We start from the raw sequence: 17515 nt of genomic DNA, 5'->3' as shown, positions 1-17515 counted from the left end.
ACTGCACTTATCCTTCCCTTCCCTCTCCTATGACCCTCCCCCCCAGCTACGCACTGTTGTCCACCCCGTATCTATATCCACACGTCGGGGTAGAAAACATTTGGTCAAAAATTAAATTATTGTGTTAAAAGTTCAACTATTTATTTTTGAAAATATAATAGTGAATATTTCAGCCGAAAAGACAAATTTTCTACAAAGTAATTGCATTTTTAACGCAAAAATATAAATTTTAAACACAAAATCTGATTTTCAACAGAATAGTTATATCATCAACCCAAAAATAGATTAATTTTTAGCCATAGTCAATTTATAAACCGAAAAAGATGAAATTTCTAGAAAGAAAGAAGCAAAAATTAAGTATGAAGCAAATTGTTGAATTTTCAAGCTAAGAACTTTCTGCAAACAAGTTTAATTTTGAACATGAAAATATAAATTTTTTAACAACAAAGTTTATTTTTTACAAATAATTAAATTTTTCCCAAAAATATTTAAATTTTTATCCCAAAAAGACGAACTTTTAAACACAAATGATGACCTTTCAACAAAATTGTTATATTTTCAATGGAATAATTTTATTTTTCACCAAATAATAAAAATTGTAACTAAAGAGATTAATTCTCAAACAAATTTTTCAATCAAATTCTTGAATTTTCAACATAAAAGTTCATTTTTCAACAATTATCCGGGACTTCAGGAAATATCATTGAATTTCGTGGGATTTTATAATATTATTATGAATTTTTAGGAATTTATTTTCGAGAAGTGAGGTATTTTGTAGGATTCCAAAGAATTTGAATTATTGCGAGGATTTTAATGATTATAAGGGTATTTTTAAAACGCTATCAAGGTGTTTTAATAAAATTTTCAGGATTTTAGGAAATATCACCCGATTTTATAGAATTTCACGAAAAATGAATAATAATCTGGTGGTTTTTGGAATTAATTATTTTTTGGGATTCACCTTAAATAATAAAAAAAATTATTTTGTTAAAAGTCCAACTATTTTGTTAAAAAGTCAATGATTAACTATTTAATGGTTGAAATTTCAAACCCAAAAGATAAATTCTCAACGAAAAATGTCATAGTGAATATTTTAGCTGAAAATACAAATTTTCTACAAAATAATATCATTTTCAACCCCAAAATATAAATTTCAAAATAGTAAAGCTAATTTTCTACAAAATAGTTCTATCCTCAGCCCAAAAATAGATTCATTTTAAGCCAGAATCAAATTGTAAATCGAAAAAGATTAAACTTCTAGATAGAAAAAAAATACATTTCAAAGAAATTGTTGAATTTTAAAGCCAAGAACACGAACTTTCTACAAAAAAGTTGAATTTTTAACATAAAAATATAAAATTTTTATCCTAAAAAGACGAATTTTTAAACACAAATGATGGCCTTTCAACAAAATTGTTATATTTTCAATGAAATAATTTTATTTTTCACCAAATAATAAAAATTATAACTAAAAAGATTAATTCTCAAACGAACAGGTTTATTTTTAACGAAAACGGATGATATTTCTACTAAAAGACATAAATTTTTGAACCCAAACCACGATTTTTCAATCAAATTGATGAATTTTCAACATAAAAGTTCATTTTTAAACAATCATCCGGGACTTTAGGAAATATCATTGAATTTCGTAGGATTTTATGATATTTTAGTGGATTTTTAAGAATTTATTTACGAGAAGTGAGGTATTTTGTAGGATTCCAAAGAATTTGAATTGTTTTAGGAAATTGAAATAGATTCCAAGTAATTTTTTTAGTAATTTGATTAATTTGGGGGGATTTGAAAGCGTTTGAAATATTTTAGGATAAAGATTTTTCTAGAATTTCGGAAGATATGGAACGATTTTACAGGATCTATAAGGTTTTATTTGTTTTTAAAAAGATTTTACGGGATTTTATTAGGACTTCGAGGATTTGAAGGATTATAAGAGTTTTTTAAAAATCTTTCAAGTTATTTTAATAAATTTTTCAGGATTTCAGAAAAAGGTCACCCGATTTTATAGAACTTCACGAGAATGAATAATAATTTAGTGGTTTTTAGAATAAATTATTTTTTGAAATTCACCTTGAATAATAAAAAAATAATAATGTATAATAATTATTTTCGTATTTTAGGAAACATGGCCGCTTTCGATATGAATGATCCAAAATCTGTAGTATCGCCAGGGGGCGTAGGTTTCGATATCAACTGTGGTGTTCGTCTTCTGCGGACAAATTTGTTCGAAAAAGATGTGCTGCCAGTGAAGGTTTGTACATATTCTTCATGCATCCACGACTTTTTTCATGCTCTAATTTTTTACTTTTGAAATAACCGGGATTTTATTTCTGATTGTGGTAAAATTTTATTTTTCATTTTAATCATTTTTGTCGATTTAGAAAAGTGATTTCTACTTTACCTAGAAAGGAATTTAAAGATCCAACTCAAGTCAAAATTCATGACAACTTAAAAGTTCCTTCTACCAAAATTTAGAAAAAAAATTTAATTTTGTTAATAAAAATTTAATTTAAAAACACTAAATTATTATAAACTTTTGTGAAATTTTATAAAATCGATCCATACCTTCCGAAATTCTAGAAAATTTTTTATCCTAAAATATTTCAAACACTTTTAAATCCCTCCAAATTAATCAAATTACTAAAAAAAATTACTTGAAATCTTTTTTAATTTCCCAAAATAATTCAAATTCTTTGGAATCCTACAAAATAGCTCACTTCTCGTAAATAAATTCTTTTAAAGCCACTAAAATATTATAAAATTCTGGAAATTTGTTTAAAAATTATCTTTTGTGTTAAAAATTTAATATGAAATTTAAATAATATAATATTATAATAAATTAAATAGAAATTAATAAATAAATATATATAATAAATAAATATAATAATATTTAATTTTTTTCTGTTTATAATTTGACGCTGGTTTAAAATTAATCTATTTTTGGGTTGAAGAAAAAAACTATTTTGTTGAAAATCAGCTTTACTGTGTAAAATTGATACTTTCGAGTTGATAAATCAATTATTTTGTAGACAATACGTCTTTTCGCCTAAAATATTCTTCAACAAAATAGTTGAACTTTGAACAAAATAATTAAATTTTGAACAAAATAAAATTTTTAATTAATTTCTAAATTTTGGAAGAAGGAACTTTTAAATTGTGACGAATTTTGACTTCAATTTGATTTTTTAAATTCCTTTCTTCTAAATTCCAGTTTCAATTCTTTAAAAAATTCACGTTCCAGGTCGAAAATTGCCAAAATTCAAGTAGTTTTTAGAGTAGAAGCAGGATTTCGAAGAGGAATTATTTTTTAATTATAATACAATTTTTTTTACATTTTTCGTTGAAAATGTACCTTTTTAAAAAAAAAACTCAATTAATTGCGTTTAACGCTAAACTCTTTTGTTACAAATTCATTTTGTTCTTCGAAGGGTCGTCATTTTAATTAAAAATTTATCTTTTTACAAAAATGTAACTACTTTTTTGAAAATTAACTTTTCGTCTAAAAATTTAACTGTTTTTCTGAAAATCAGATTTTTTGGTTTAGAATTAGATTTTGTAAATGAAAATTCAACTATTTCGTTGAAAAACGAAATTTTGTATTGCAAAATTTTACTATTGTTTGAAAATTTATTTAATTTAGTTGCAAAATTCGTCTTTTTCGATTGAACATTGATTTTCTTAACTTAACACTTCATTATTTAAGTTTTTTAAAACTTATTTTTTGTTTAAAATTCAACTATTCCAGTTAAGGATTCATTATTTTAGTTGAAAATTCATCAGTTAAGATGAACATTATCTTTTTTTTTACAGAAAATGAAACTATTCCACTTTCTGTTGAAAATCTATTTCTTTTTTCAAATTCAGCTATTTGGTTTAAAATTTGTCTCCTTTGATTGAAAATTCAATTTTTTCGTTAGAATTTATATATTTTCGTTGGAAATTTACATTTTTTTTTAATTTATCCACTCTTTTGAAAATTTATGTAATTTGTGGAAAATTTGTCCTTTTTTTGTATAAAATTAATCTTATTGGTTAAAAATTTATATTTTTAGTAGGTATAAAATTCAAGTATTACAGATGAAGATTCATGACTTTAATTGAAAATTCATCAGTTTCATTGAAAGTTAATTGTTTTAAACTGAAAATTTAAGCCTTCCATTTTGGATGGAAAATTGACCTTTTTCTAGTTCAAAATTAAAAAATTTGGATGTAAATTTGTCTTTTTTAATTTAAAATTAATTTTTTTCCTGAAAATTTTATGTATTTTATTTTTTTAAAACAATTTTTTTAGAAACAAATTTTTTAAATTGAAAGTTAATCTCATTCCATCAAAATTCTTCTTTTCGGTTTGAAATTCAAGTATTCCAGTTAAATATTTATCATTTTAGCTAAACATTCATCTCGCAGGCTAGAAATAAATTTACTTGGTTGGAAAATAAATTCTTTCGTTTGTAAATTCATTTTTTTAAATTGAAAATTCATTATTTTAATTAAAAATGATTTTCTTCGGTTCGGTTAAAAAATGAGCTATTTTATTGAAATTTTGTTACTTTTTTGGTTGAAAATAATTGTTTGTTATACTGAAAATACTAGTTTAGGTGAATATTTTATAATTTTAGTTATAAATTTATTTTTCTGGTTGAACTTTAATTATTCGACTGAAAATTTAATCATTCAATGTTTGGTTGAAAAATTATATTTTTTAGTTGAAAATTTGTCTTCTTCATCATTTTAGTTGAAAATTCATCAGTTAAGATGAAAATTATCCTTTTTTTTATAAAAAATGAAACCATTTATTTTTCTTTTGAAAATCGATTTTTTCTGGTTCAAAATTTGTCTCCTTTGATTGAAAATTCAATTATTTCGTTAAAATTCATATATTTTGTTGAAATATTATATTTTTTGATAGAAAATTAATCTTTTTGTTCGAAAATTAATCTTATTGTGTAAAAATACATCTTTTTGGTTAAAATTTCCACTATTCCATTTGAAGATTCAGTTTTAGTTGACCGGGAAATTGAAAAACTGGACAAAAAAATTGGGAAATTTCACTGTTTTTTCTATGGAACTCGCCTTTTTTATTTTACAATTCAATCATTTATTTGACATTTTTTTTCTTCCGTGACCAGAAATTTTTTCTTGCTTGAAAATTAAACTCTTCTTGCTAATATTCGACTGTTTTTCATTTAAAATTTTTTTTTTTGTAAATATAAATATAGGCAGAAAAGCTGATTTTCAACCAAATAGTTTGATCGAAAAATTTAATCCTTAAACAAAACATAGACTAATTTTTGGTCATAAAGTCCAAATACAAACATAAAAAATTAAATTTCTAGAAAGAAATAAAATACATTTCAAGCAAATTGTTCGATTTTCAACAAATTAATCAAATTTTTCACTAAATAGTTTCAACAATGGATGTGATGTTACTCAAAATTTTATTTGCTTATTTTTTACCGAAATTTTAAAGAGAATTTCATTTTAAATAAAAAAAAAACAAACGAATTCTCCACAAAACAGAAAAATTTCCTACCGAATTGTGGAAATCTTAAACTAAAAAGACAAATTTTCTGCAAAACAATTAAATTTTTAACCCGAGAATATGAATTTTCAACAAAAAAGTTATTTCTTCACCAAACCAGATGTAACTTTTAAGAAAATAGTTTTTCTGCAAAAAAATTTTCTACAAAATACATGAATTTTTAACCAGATTGTTAAATGTTTTATCAAATTGTGAAATTTTCGAATCGAAAATACAAGGTTTTTTACAAAACAATTGAATTTTGAACAAAAAAGTTCATTTTCAATCGAAACACATTTATTTTTAATTAAACAGTTCCATTTTTAACAAAAAAAGGACAAATTTCTACAAAAAGAAATAAATTATCAAACCAAATTTACCTATGATTTTTCCAGAAAATAGTTGAATTTTCAAACAAAACCATACATTTCTTAGTCAAGAAAGAAACAAAATTTCAATCAAATTGTGGAATTTTCAAGCCAAAAAGAAAATATTTGAATAAAAAAAAGTTGCATTTTTAGCCAATAAAATTGACTTTCTACCAAAAGTAATTGCATTTTTAACGAAAACAGGTGAAATTTCTATAAAAATAGATCGATTTTCAAACCATAAACACGATTGTTAAAAAAAAAAGAGTTTGACTTTCAATTAAATTAATAAACTTTTAACCAAATAAGAACATTTTTAACCGGGAATTTTCTGAGAACGGAAAAAACCGGGAAATGGCTCTTAAAATCGTTTTAAATATTTTGTTGAAACAATTTTTCAAAGTGAAAAATCATTTGCTATTTTCCTAGGAATATGAAGAAAATGTTTTTATTCGTTTGGAGCCTTTCATAATTCTTAAAAAGCTTCTAAATTTTTTGTTTGAAATCTGGAAAAAATCTACATTTTGTTTTAAATTAGGTTGTGGGTTTCAAGTTCTAAATTAATGTTTTATCGTTTTAAAACTTCTAAATATCTCTTAAAATTACTCTAATTTTTGTTTGCAAATAATAAGTGTTCAATTGTTATTTATAAATCAAAATTTGAAGGAATTTTTTTTAATTTGCAAGATTTTATAAAGGTTGTAGGACAAATTCAATTAATTTTAAAAGTTATGTAGAAATTCCGAAAAAATTTCAAAATTGATTTTAAATTTGAAAAAAGTTCAAATAACTTCTAGATTTCTCAATAATTTGAAATAAAATGTTAAAGCTTTTCAAGGATACCTAAACTATTTAAAATGAAAATAATTTTACTTCTATTTTAAGAATTCTTAGGTTAAAAAAATGTTTACTTTTCATTTTTTAATGTTTCTAGCCTTAATTTGTTGTTTATTTTTTATTACTTTAAATGGAAAAATATTCAGAATAGAGTTAGATTCTTTAAATTTCATTGACCGGGAAAAATGTTTGCGAACCGGGAAATGGCAGGGAATTTTTTTCTCGATTGTAAGCGGAATATTATTCGGATTATTATTTTTTTTTTTAATATTCAAAAGTATTAGAAATATTTCCAAAGTTATAAAAAAATCTGGAATATTTTAAGAAGATTTTTAAAAGTTTCCAGAATTTTTTTAAAATTGTAGGAAAAATTCTATTCACTTTAGAAGATATAGTTTTAAAAAAATCTCGAAAATAATTTAACTTCTAATTTAAGAAGTGTTCAGTTAAAAAAAATTAACTTTTCAATTTTTAACGTTTCTAGATGAAAATTGTTTAGAGTAGTATATTTTTAGAATTTTAAAGTTAATTGATTCTTTAATCTAGATGATTGTAAATTATTGAGCAATTGAATGCATCATTTTTGAATACAAGCATTTGAGTAATTTTAAGAGACATTTAGAAGTTTTTAAAAGATTCGAAATTAATTTTAAACTTGAAATAATTTCAAATAATTTAAACGAAGTGTGTACCAACAAAATTCGGCTATCCGTACCAAAATTTCAATGAAAATAGGCACAGCCTAATTTAAAACAAAATGTAGATTTTGCAGAATAAAAAAAATTAGAAACTTTTTAAGAATTGTGAAACGCATCAAAAGAATAAAATCATTTTCATAAGATTCATAGGAAAATTGAAAATAATTTTTTATTTCGGAATATTATTATTTTTTTAAAATATTCAAACAGATTAGAAATATTTCCAAATTTGTTCAAAAAGAATCTGGAAGATTCTAAACAATTTCCAGGATTTTCTAAAAATGTAAGAAAAATTCTATTCATTTTAAAAGATATTTATTAGTTCTAAAAACATTTGAAAAATAAATTTAAAGTTATATCAATTTAAAACAACTTCTAGATTTTTCAATATTTTAAAATTAAATTTTGAAGCTTTTCAAGGATTTAAAAAAAAACACACATGAATCTTTAACAATAACAAAAATGAGATTTTCTAACAAAATACATGAATTTTCACCAACAAAAATGAGATTTTTTAAAGAAAATACATGAATTTACAACAACAAAAATGAGATTTTCTAACAAAATACATGAATTTACAACAACAAAAATGAGATTTTTTAACAAAATACATGAATCTTCAACAACAACAAAAATGAGATTTTTTAACTAATACATGAATTTTCAACAACAAAAATGAGACATTTAAAGGAAATACGTGAATTTTCAACAACAAAAATGAGATTTTCTAACAAAATACATGAATCTTCAACAAAAATGAGATTTTTTAACAAAATACATGAATCTTCAACAACAACAAAAATGAGATTTTTTAACCAATACATGAATTTTCAACAACAAAAATGAGACACTTAAAGGAAATACGTGAATTTTCAACAACAAAAATGAGATTTTTTTTAAATACATGAATCTTCAACAACAAAATGACATTTTTTAACAAATACATGAATTTTCAACAACAAAAATGAAGTTTTCTAACAAAATACATGAATCTTCAACAAAAACAAGAATGAGATTTTCTAACTAATACATGAACTTTCAACAACAAAAAATGAGACTTTTTAAACAAAATACGTGAATTTTCAACAACATAAATGAGATTTTCTAACAAAATACATGAATCTTCAACAAAAATGAGATTTTTTAACAAAATATATGAATTTTTTAACAAAATACATCAAATTTCAACAACAAAAATGAGATTTCGTAACAAAATACATGAATCTTCAACAACGAAATGATTTTTTTAACTAATACAGGAATTTTTAAAAAAAAAAATGAGACTTTTAAAACAAAATACATGACTTTCCAACAACAAAAAAATGATGTTTTTTAACAAAATACATGAATCTTCAACAACAACAAAAATGAGACTTTTTAAACAAAATACGTGAATTTTCAACAACGAAAAAATGAGTTTTTTTTAACTAATACGTGAATTTTTAACAACAAAAATGAGACTTTTTAAACAAAATACGTGAATTTTCAACAACAAAAATGAGATTTTTTAACGAAATACATGAATTTTCAACAACAAAAATGAGATTTTCTAAAGAAAATACATGAATTTTCAACAACAAAAATGAGATTTTCTAACAAAATACATGAATCTTCAACAACAACAAGAATGAGATTTTCTAACTAATACATGAACTTTCAACAACAAAAAATGAGACTATTTAAACAAAATACATGAATTTCCAACAACAACAAAATGATATTTTTTAACAAAATACATGAATCTTCAACAACAACAAAAATGAGACTTTTTAAATAAAATACGTGAATTTTCAACAACAAAAATGAGATTTTTTAAACAAAATACGTGAATTTTCAACAACAAAAATGAGATTTTTTAACAAAATATATGAATTTTTTAACAAAATACATGAATTTTCAACAACAAAAATGAAATTTTCTAACAAAATACATAACAAAATGAGATTTTTTTAACTAATACATGAATTTTTAACAACAAAAATGAGACTTTTTAAACAAAATACGTGAATTTTGAAAAACAAAAATGAGATTTTTTTTTAAAATACATGAATCTTCAACAACAACAAAAATGAGATTTTCTAACAAAATACATGAATCTTCAACAACAACAAATTATGTTTTTTAACAAAATACATGAATCTTCAACAACAACAAAAATGAGATTTTTTAACTAATGCATGAATTTTCAACAACAACAAAAATGATATTTTTTAACAAAATACATGAATTTTCAACAACAGAAATGAGATTTTCTATCAAAATACATGAATCTTCAACAACAACAAAAATGGGACTTTTAAAAAAAAATATGTGAATTTTCAACAACAAGAAAAATGAGATTTTTTAACATACTGGATTTTTTTTACAAAATGCTTGAATTTTAAACCAAAATAGATGAATTTTCAACAAAAAATTAATGGTGGCTATTTCTACCATAATAGTAATTTTTTTAACAAAATACTTGAATTCTAAACAAAAAATATAATAGTTCATATGGTTTCACCCGTAGAAGATTTTAATTTGAAATCAAATACAGTTGTATTCAACAAAAAAAAACCATAATTTTTAATAAAATAGCTTATTCCTCTTCCAAACCATATTATTTTTCTACCAAAATATGTAGTTGAATTTTCAACAATAACAAAAATGAGATTTGTTTACCAAAAGAGATCAATTTTTAACCAAGAAAGAAAAAAATGTCCACTAAATTGTTGAATTTTCAAGCCAGAAAGACAGATTTTATACAAAACAGTTATATTTTCAAACAAAAAATATGAATTTTCAATAAAAAAGTTACTTTTTAACAAAACAGTGGAACTTTCTATCAAAATTGTAGTTTTTTAAACAAAATAATTGAATTTTCAACAAAAATAGATGAATTCTCAAACAAAAAATAACAATAAATAAAACAGTTGCTATTTCTACAAAATTAGTAGATTTTTTAAAACAAAATACTTGAATTTTTCACCAAAATAGATGAATTATTTTATTGCAGTTTTAAGAATTTATTCATAACAAGTGAGGTGTTTTCTAGGGTTTTGAAGATTTGAAGAGATTTGGAATTCTCTTGAGTTTTATGAATGCACGGAAGTTTTTTAATTCACTTGAATTTCTATAAATTTAATCTTTTCTACTTAATTCAATGTTTTTTTATTTAAAAAATTTTTTTATTTAATTAATCTTGAGTATCAATTAATAAAATGATTAAAGGATTTAAAATAATTAGCCCTGAATTGTTATGAATTTTTCTAAATCCTTATAAGTTCTATTGAATCATCTAAATTTTCACTCAATTCTACCCAATTCAATTAATTTTTCCATGTTTTTTAAAATTGTTTTCAATTCACTTGGTTGCTTTTTAAAATCAGCTTTATTTTTTATGAATTTCATCTAATTCTTCTCATCTCTTTTAAATTTCGCTAAATTCGCTCCAAACTTATTGTAATCAATCCAATTTTTATCGATTCTGAAAATTATTCCTATTCATTTGAATTATTTTAAATTTATCTTGAATTGTTTTGTAACCAGTAGCCACTTCTTCTGTTAGAAATTAGTAGAGTTTCAAAGATTTGAAGATTTCCAATTTTTTTTGGAATTAAACCTGAGTGCTTTTAAATTCTTTGGAATTCTCTTGAATTTTTTTTTTTAATTTACTTGAATACACATTTCATCAAATTCTTTGAGTTCCCTTCAATTTTTCTAAGCTTATTTCAAATTTACTGAATTCAATTAAGGTTTTTCAAATTGTTTTAAATTCATTTGATGTTTTTTTTTAATTCGCCTTTAATTTTTATGAATTTCATCGACTTCTTCTATTTTATCTAAAATTCCTGTAAATTTATTCCAATTTTGCGGAATTCAATGGATTTTTTGGTTGATTTTTAAATATTTTTTTCCAATTCTTTTGAATGTAAGTTGAATTTTTCTGAAATCTTATGCATTTATAATGAATTTGTTACCCTTTGAGTGGGAAAAAAGTACCCTTTGGTCCCTATATTTTATCCCATAGGAACTGTGTGAGACCTGTAAATGCAACAATGCAAATAATTTTTTCTGTAGGAGCAATTGGCACAAAGTATGTTTGACCACATCCCAGTCGGCGTTGGCTCCAAGGGAATTATCCCAATGAATGCTCGTGATCTGGAGGAAGCGCTAGAAATGGGCATGGACTGGTCTTTGCGAGAAGGTACTTATTTTAAATAATTTTTCATTTTTCTTTCTTATTTTTTTTATTTTTGTCCGAAAAAAGAATTTTTCCTTTTCTTTTTTAGGCAAATTTTGTATCTTTTTTCAAACTTCAATAGGAATAATTTTATCGTGGTTGTCCAAATTTGGTCGTTGGATTCTTGGTTTTATTTTCAGGAACTCTGCACATTAACCGGGAAAATCGGGAATTTTATGAAACCGGGAAATGATAGTGAATTTATTCCTTGACCAGGAATTTCACAAATTTATAGAAAAAAAATCTGTCTTCCACTTTTAAAAAATATTCATTTTATATTTTACTTTTTAAGTGTACATTTTAATTTAAAAATTTGTAAATGCAGTTTTAAAGACTTAAAGCATTAAAAATTAGAAGCGTTTTAAGTCGAAGATTTGAGATAAAAAAGAGTTTTAGTTGTTCATCTGTGATTATAAATTAATAATGAATTTTAAACTTGAACTGTTTTTTAAGGTTTAAAAAGTGTATAATAATTGATTTTACAAGACTATTCGGCATCAGTTAGTAATATTAGAATTTCCAGTTTCTAAGATTAAAAATTATATAAAACATTTAAATTGGAAAGTCTTGTCAGTTAAATAAATGTAAACGCTCGATTCAAACTTTATAATCTATTTTCAATTTTTAAATAACTTAAAAATAATATGTTCATATTTAAAAGTTTTGTATTAAATTTCACATATTATGTTAGTAATATTCAATTCTTAATACATTGAATTTGAAATTTTTTTATTAAGAAAAATAAGAATGACTTAATATTTATAACTGACTGTTTATTTAAAATCGATAATTATAGATACATATTAAAAACTGAATTTTGAAAGTTACAATTTAAATTGTTCTATTTAAAAAAATTCTAATTTGTCAATCATGTTGATTTAAAATAATGTAATTTAAAACAAAATAAGGATAAAAAATGAATGTGGAAGATGTTCATGAAACTTTTGTCATTAGGCAGGATTAAAAAAAAAATAGCAAAAATTTGAATCATTTTTAAGTTTGTTTAGAAGTTCCGAAAACATGTCAAAAATAATTAAAAATTGGAAAAAAATCTAAAACAATATGCAGATGTTTCAAGATGTCCAAATAAAATTTGGAAGCATTTTAGGGGTTTTTAAACTATTTCAGGATGTCTTATAATTTTTTATTTTGTTTGAAAGTAGAAAAATAGACCTTTTTAACAATAGATATTTCAAAGTTTCTCATTTATTCCCGATTCATTTACATTTCTGAATCCTAATAATTTTTTCCTGTCAATTTTTTTATTGAAAATTAATTTTTTAACTGAAAATTGAACTATTTTGTGCAAAATTAGTGTTTTGGGCTGGAAAATTCAACTGTTTTGTTGAATAATTTTCTTTTTGAGTTACATGTTTTATTATTTTGGTAGAAAATTCAACTGTTTGGATGAAAATAAACTTTTTTGGTTAAAAATTCACATTTTCTGGTTGAAAATTCAACTGTTTTGTAATAGATTTGTCTTTTTGGCTTGAAAATTTAACAATTTGGTTGCAATTTTTTAGGTATTGATTGGAAAATCTTTCTTCTTAGAAAATTCTATTATTTTGTTGAAAATTCGTCTATATTTTTTGGAAATTCATTCTTTTTATAGAAATTTTATCATTATTTTAATTAAAAATGATACTATTCAATTTTTTTAAATTGTAAATTCAAAAAATTTGGTAAAAGTTCAAATTTTATTTTACTCTTTGAAAGTTAATCTCTTTTGTTGAAAATTTAACTATTTTGTTCAATATTCTTTTTTTTTTTTGTTGAAATTTGTTTTTTTTTTCATTACATGTCTTTTCTTGTTGTTAAAGATTAAAAAATATCATTTTTTGTTGAAAATTCATGTATTTTCTTATCATCATTTTTGTTGTTGAAAATTCACGTTGTTTGTTAAAAAATCTCATTTTTGTTGTTGGAAATTCATGTATGTATTAAAAAATCTCATTTTTTGTTGAAAATTCATGTATTTTGTTAAAAAATCTCATTTTTGTTGTTGAAGATTCATGTGTTTTGTTTAAAAAATCTCATTTTGTTGGTTGAAAATTCATGTATTCTGTTACAAAATCTTATTTTTGTTATTGTTGAAGATTCATGTATTTTGTTAAAAAATCTCATTTTTGTTGTTGAAGATTCATGTGTTTTGTTAAAAAATATCTCATTTTGGTTGTTGAAAATTCATGTATTTTGTTAAAAAATCTCATTTTTGTTGTTGAAGATTCATGTGTTTTGTTAAAAAATATCTCATTTTGGTTGTTGAAAATTCATTTATTTTTTTTTACAAAATCTCATTTTTGTTGTTGAAGATTCATGTGTTTTGTTAATAAAGATCTCATTTTGGTTGTTGAAAATTCATTTATTTTGTTACAAAATCTCATTTTTGTTATTGTTGAAGATTCATTGTTTTTTGTTAAAAAATATCTCATTTTGTTTGTTGAAAATTCATGTATTTTGTTAAAAAATCTCATTTTTGTTGTTGAAGATTCATTTATTTTTTTACAAAATCTCTTTTTTGTTGTTGAAGATTCATGTGTTTTGTTAAAAAAGATCTCATTTTGGTGGTTGAAAATTCATTTATTTTGTTACAAAATCTCATTTTTGTTATTGTTGAAGATTCATGTATTTTGTAAAAAAATCTCATTTTTGTTCTTGTTGAAAATACTTGTATTTTGCTAGAAAACCTCATTTTTGTTGTTGTTGAAAATGCATGAATTTTGCTGAAAAATCTCATTTTTGTTGTTGGAAATTCATGTATGTATTAAAAAATATCATTTTTTGTTTAAAATTCATGTATATCGTTACAAAATCTCATTTTTGTTATTGTTGAAGATTCATGTACTTTGTTAAAAAATCTCATTTTTGTTCTTGTTGAAAATACATGTATTTTGGTAGAAAATCTCACTTTTCTGGTTGAAAATTCATGAATTTTGCTAAAAAATCTCATTTTTGTTGTTAAAAATTCATGTATCTTGTTAAAAAATCTCATTTTTGTTGTTGTTGAAAATTTACGTTGTTTGTTAAAAAATCTCATTTTTGTTGTTTGAAATTCATGTATGTGTTAAAAAATCTCATTTTTTGTTGAAAATTCATGTATTTTGTTAAAAAATCTCATGTTTGTTGTTGAAGATTCATGTATTTTGTTAAAAAATCTCATTTTTCTTCTTGTTGAAAATACATGTATTTTGGTAGAAAATCTCATTTTTGTTGTTGAAAATTCATGTATCTTGTTAAAAAATCTCATTTTTGTTGTTGTTGAAAATTCACTTTGTTTGTTAAAAAATCTCATTTTTGCTGTTGGAAATTCATGTATGTATTAAAAAATCTAATTTTTTGTTGAAAATTCATGTATTTTGTTCAAAAATCTCATTTTTGTTGTTGAAGATTCATGTGTTTTGTTTAAAAAATCTCATTGTGGTAGTTGAAAATTCATGTATTTTGTTACAAAATCTTATTTTTGTTATTGTGGAAGATTCATGTGTTTTGTTAAAAAAATCTCATTTTGGTTGTTGAAAATTCATGTATTTTGATAGAAAATCTCATTTTTGTTGAAAATTCATGTATTTTGTTAAAAAAATCTCATTTTTGTTGTTGAAGATTCATGTATGTATTAAAAAATCTCATTTTTTTGTTGAAAATTCATGTACTTTGTTAAAAAATCTCATTCTTGTTATTGAAGATTCATGTGTTTTGTTAAAAAAATCTCATTTTGGTTGTTGAAAATTCATGTATTTTGTTACAAAAACTCATTTTTGTTGTTGTTGAAGATTCATTTTTTTTAATCTTATTCTTTTTATAGAAATTTTATCTTTATTTTAATTAAAAATGCTACTATTCTATTTTTCTAAATTGTAAATTCAAAAAATTTGGTAAAGGTTCAAATTTTATTTTACTCTTTGAAAGTTCATCTCTTTTGTTGAAAATTTAACTATTTTGTTCAATATTCTTTTTTTTTTCTTTTTGGAAATTTGTTTTTGACTGTTTTGTTGAAAAATTTTATTTTTGGGTTGAAAATGCGCCTATTCGGTAAGAAAATTTAAGTTCTGGGTTAAAATTTTAGCCACTTCATATCAAAAAAATTTGTATTTAAAGATTAATCATTTTATTTGAAAATGAAATGATTTATTATTATTTATATTTATTGGTTGCAGATTCATTTTTTTAGTTCTAAATTAATTTTTGTTGGAAAATGAGACTATAATCTTAACTTTTTAAAATTAAAAATTGATAAATTTACTTAACGATTGAAAATTAGGCTAAAAATTCAACTATTTGGTTAAAAGCTCATCCTTTTTGGTTGAAAATTCAACTATATTGTTTAACATTCGTCTATTGGACAGAAAATTCGTTCTTTTGGATTTAAAATGCACCTTTTTATGTTAAAAATGAAACTGTGTTCTTAAAAATTCAATTATTTCGTTGACAATTTAACTCTTTTTCATTGAAGCTTCATCATTTTGTTTAAAATTCGATCATTAGGTAGAAAATTAATCTTTTTAGGTCGAAAATTCAACAATTTGGTTAAAAATTAAACTATTTTCTTCATAAATTAATTATAAATGAGAGACTTGAAAAAATTAAATAAAATTAAAGAAAAAACATTTTTTCACCATAAATGAGAAAGTATTTTTCACTGTAAAAGAAAGATATAAAAATAATTTAACTTTTAATTTAAGAATTTCTCAGTTTATAAAAAAAAAGTAATCATTAAATTTGTTATGTTTCTAGCTTAAAATTACTTTAAATGATATAATTTCGAAAAGTTCTAAATTCATTTATTGATTCTCCAATTTAGAGCATTGAAAATGGTAACGTGGATTTATATTTTTATTCTACAATTTACAAAAGTTAAAAAAAATATATTTCGCAGTTTACCTGCATTAAATAAAAAATTTTCATTTAAAAAAATACAAATTATTGAATTAAAAATCTTTTAAACTTTAATTTTAAAAGTTTGAAATTCAAGATTTCCACTTTGAGTGCTTTCATTTGCAGTGCAGTTTTTATTAATTCGAATGGAAAAATTTTTAGCTTTAGAGTTCAATTTTTAAAATTTTATGTACCGGGAAAAATGTTTGCGAACTTGGAAAAAACCGAGATATAACCGGAAATTTTTTTTTAATTAAAACGACCACCCTCTTATCGGAAATTAAATACGATTTTTAAATTTGATTTTAATATCATTTAAATGTCCTAAATTATAATTTTTATATTTAATTAAAAATTAATTATTAAGAAAAAATAAACTTAATAAAAAAATCATTTTAGGGTATATTTGGGCCGAGGATAAAGAACATTGTGAAGAGTATGGCCGAATGCTTAATGCAGATCCGTCGAAAGTTTCGATGCGAGCAAAGAAACGTGGACTTCCTCAAGTACGTAATATTTATCTCAGATTTATTATAATTAAGTTACTAGAAAGTTATTTTATTTGTAATTTTTAAGATAATTTCGTTAATATTTTAGCAGATTGAAAATTTATTTACTTAGTTGAAAATTCAAAAATTTTCACTAATTTCGAGCTAGTATTGGAAATTTTCGAAAAAGAGAAAAAATTCCGAATTGGAACGGGAATTTTATCTAAAGAATTTTAATTCTTGGAACAGCGTATTTAAAAATAAAAATAAATTCTGAGCTGGAACAGGGTATTTTTCAAAAGATAGAACGAAAATACGGAACCTGGCGGCCACTAGACGAGGCTCTAGAGGGTTCGTATTTTCGTGTACAACGTTACCGGCTGATGCCGTTGGAGTTGATTGTTGAAATATATTTTTTTACATCTTTTATTATTAAGCTTTGTACTTAAACGTAGTTTTCTTTCGGCTCTTGCATTTCTCAAAGTTTCAGACCGATA

General features: G+C 22.7%; 1 protein-coding gene across 1 annotated transcript in view; it reads left to right on the top strand.

Moving 5' to 3' along the window:
* Nucleotides 1–17515, top strand: part of LOC117178572 (tRNA-splicing ligase RtcB homolog) — a 60215-nt gene that overhangs the window by 10170 nt on the left and 32530 nt on the right. Inside the window, exons 4-6 of the mRNA XM_033370000.1 lie at nucleotides 2133–2263; nucleotides 11496–11622; nucleotides 16930–17040. Coding sequence (XP_033225891.1) covers nucleotides 2133–2263; nucleotides 11496–11622; nucleotides 16930–17040 — 369 coding nt within the window. The remainder of the gene's footprint in view (nucleotides 1–2132; nucleotides 2264–11495; nucleotides 11623–16929; nucleotides 17041–17515) is intronic.

Source organism: Belonocnema kinseyi, chromosome 8, assembly GCF_010883055.1.
Source record: "Belonocnema kinseyi isolate 2016_QV_RU_SX_M_011 chromosome 8, B_treatae_v1, whole genome shotgun sequence".
Taxonomy (NCBI): Eukaryota; Metazoa; Arthropoda; class Insecta; order Hymenoptera; family Cynipidae; genus Belonocnema; species Belonocnema kinseyi.
Note: the sequence above shows the minus strand (reverse complement) of the source record. Positions and strands in the feature narration are given on the sequence as shown.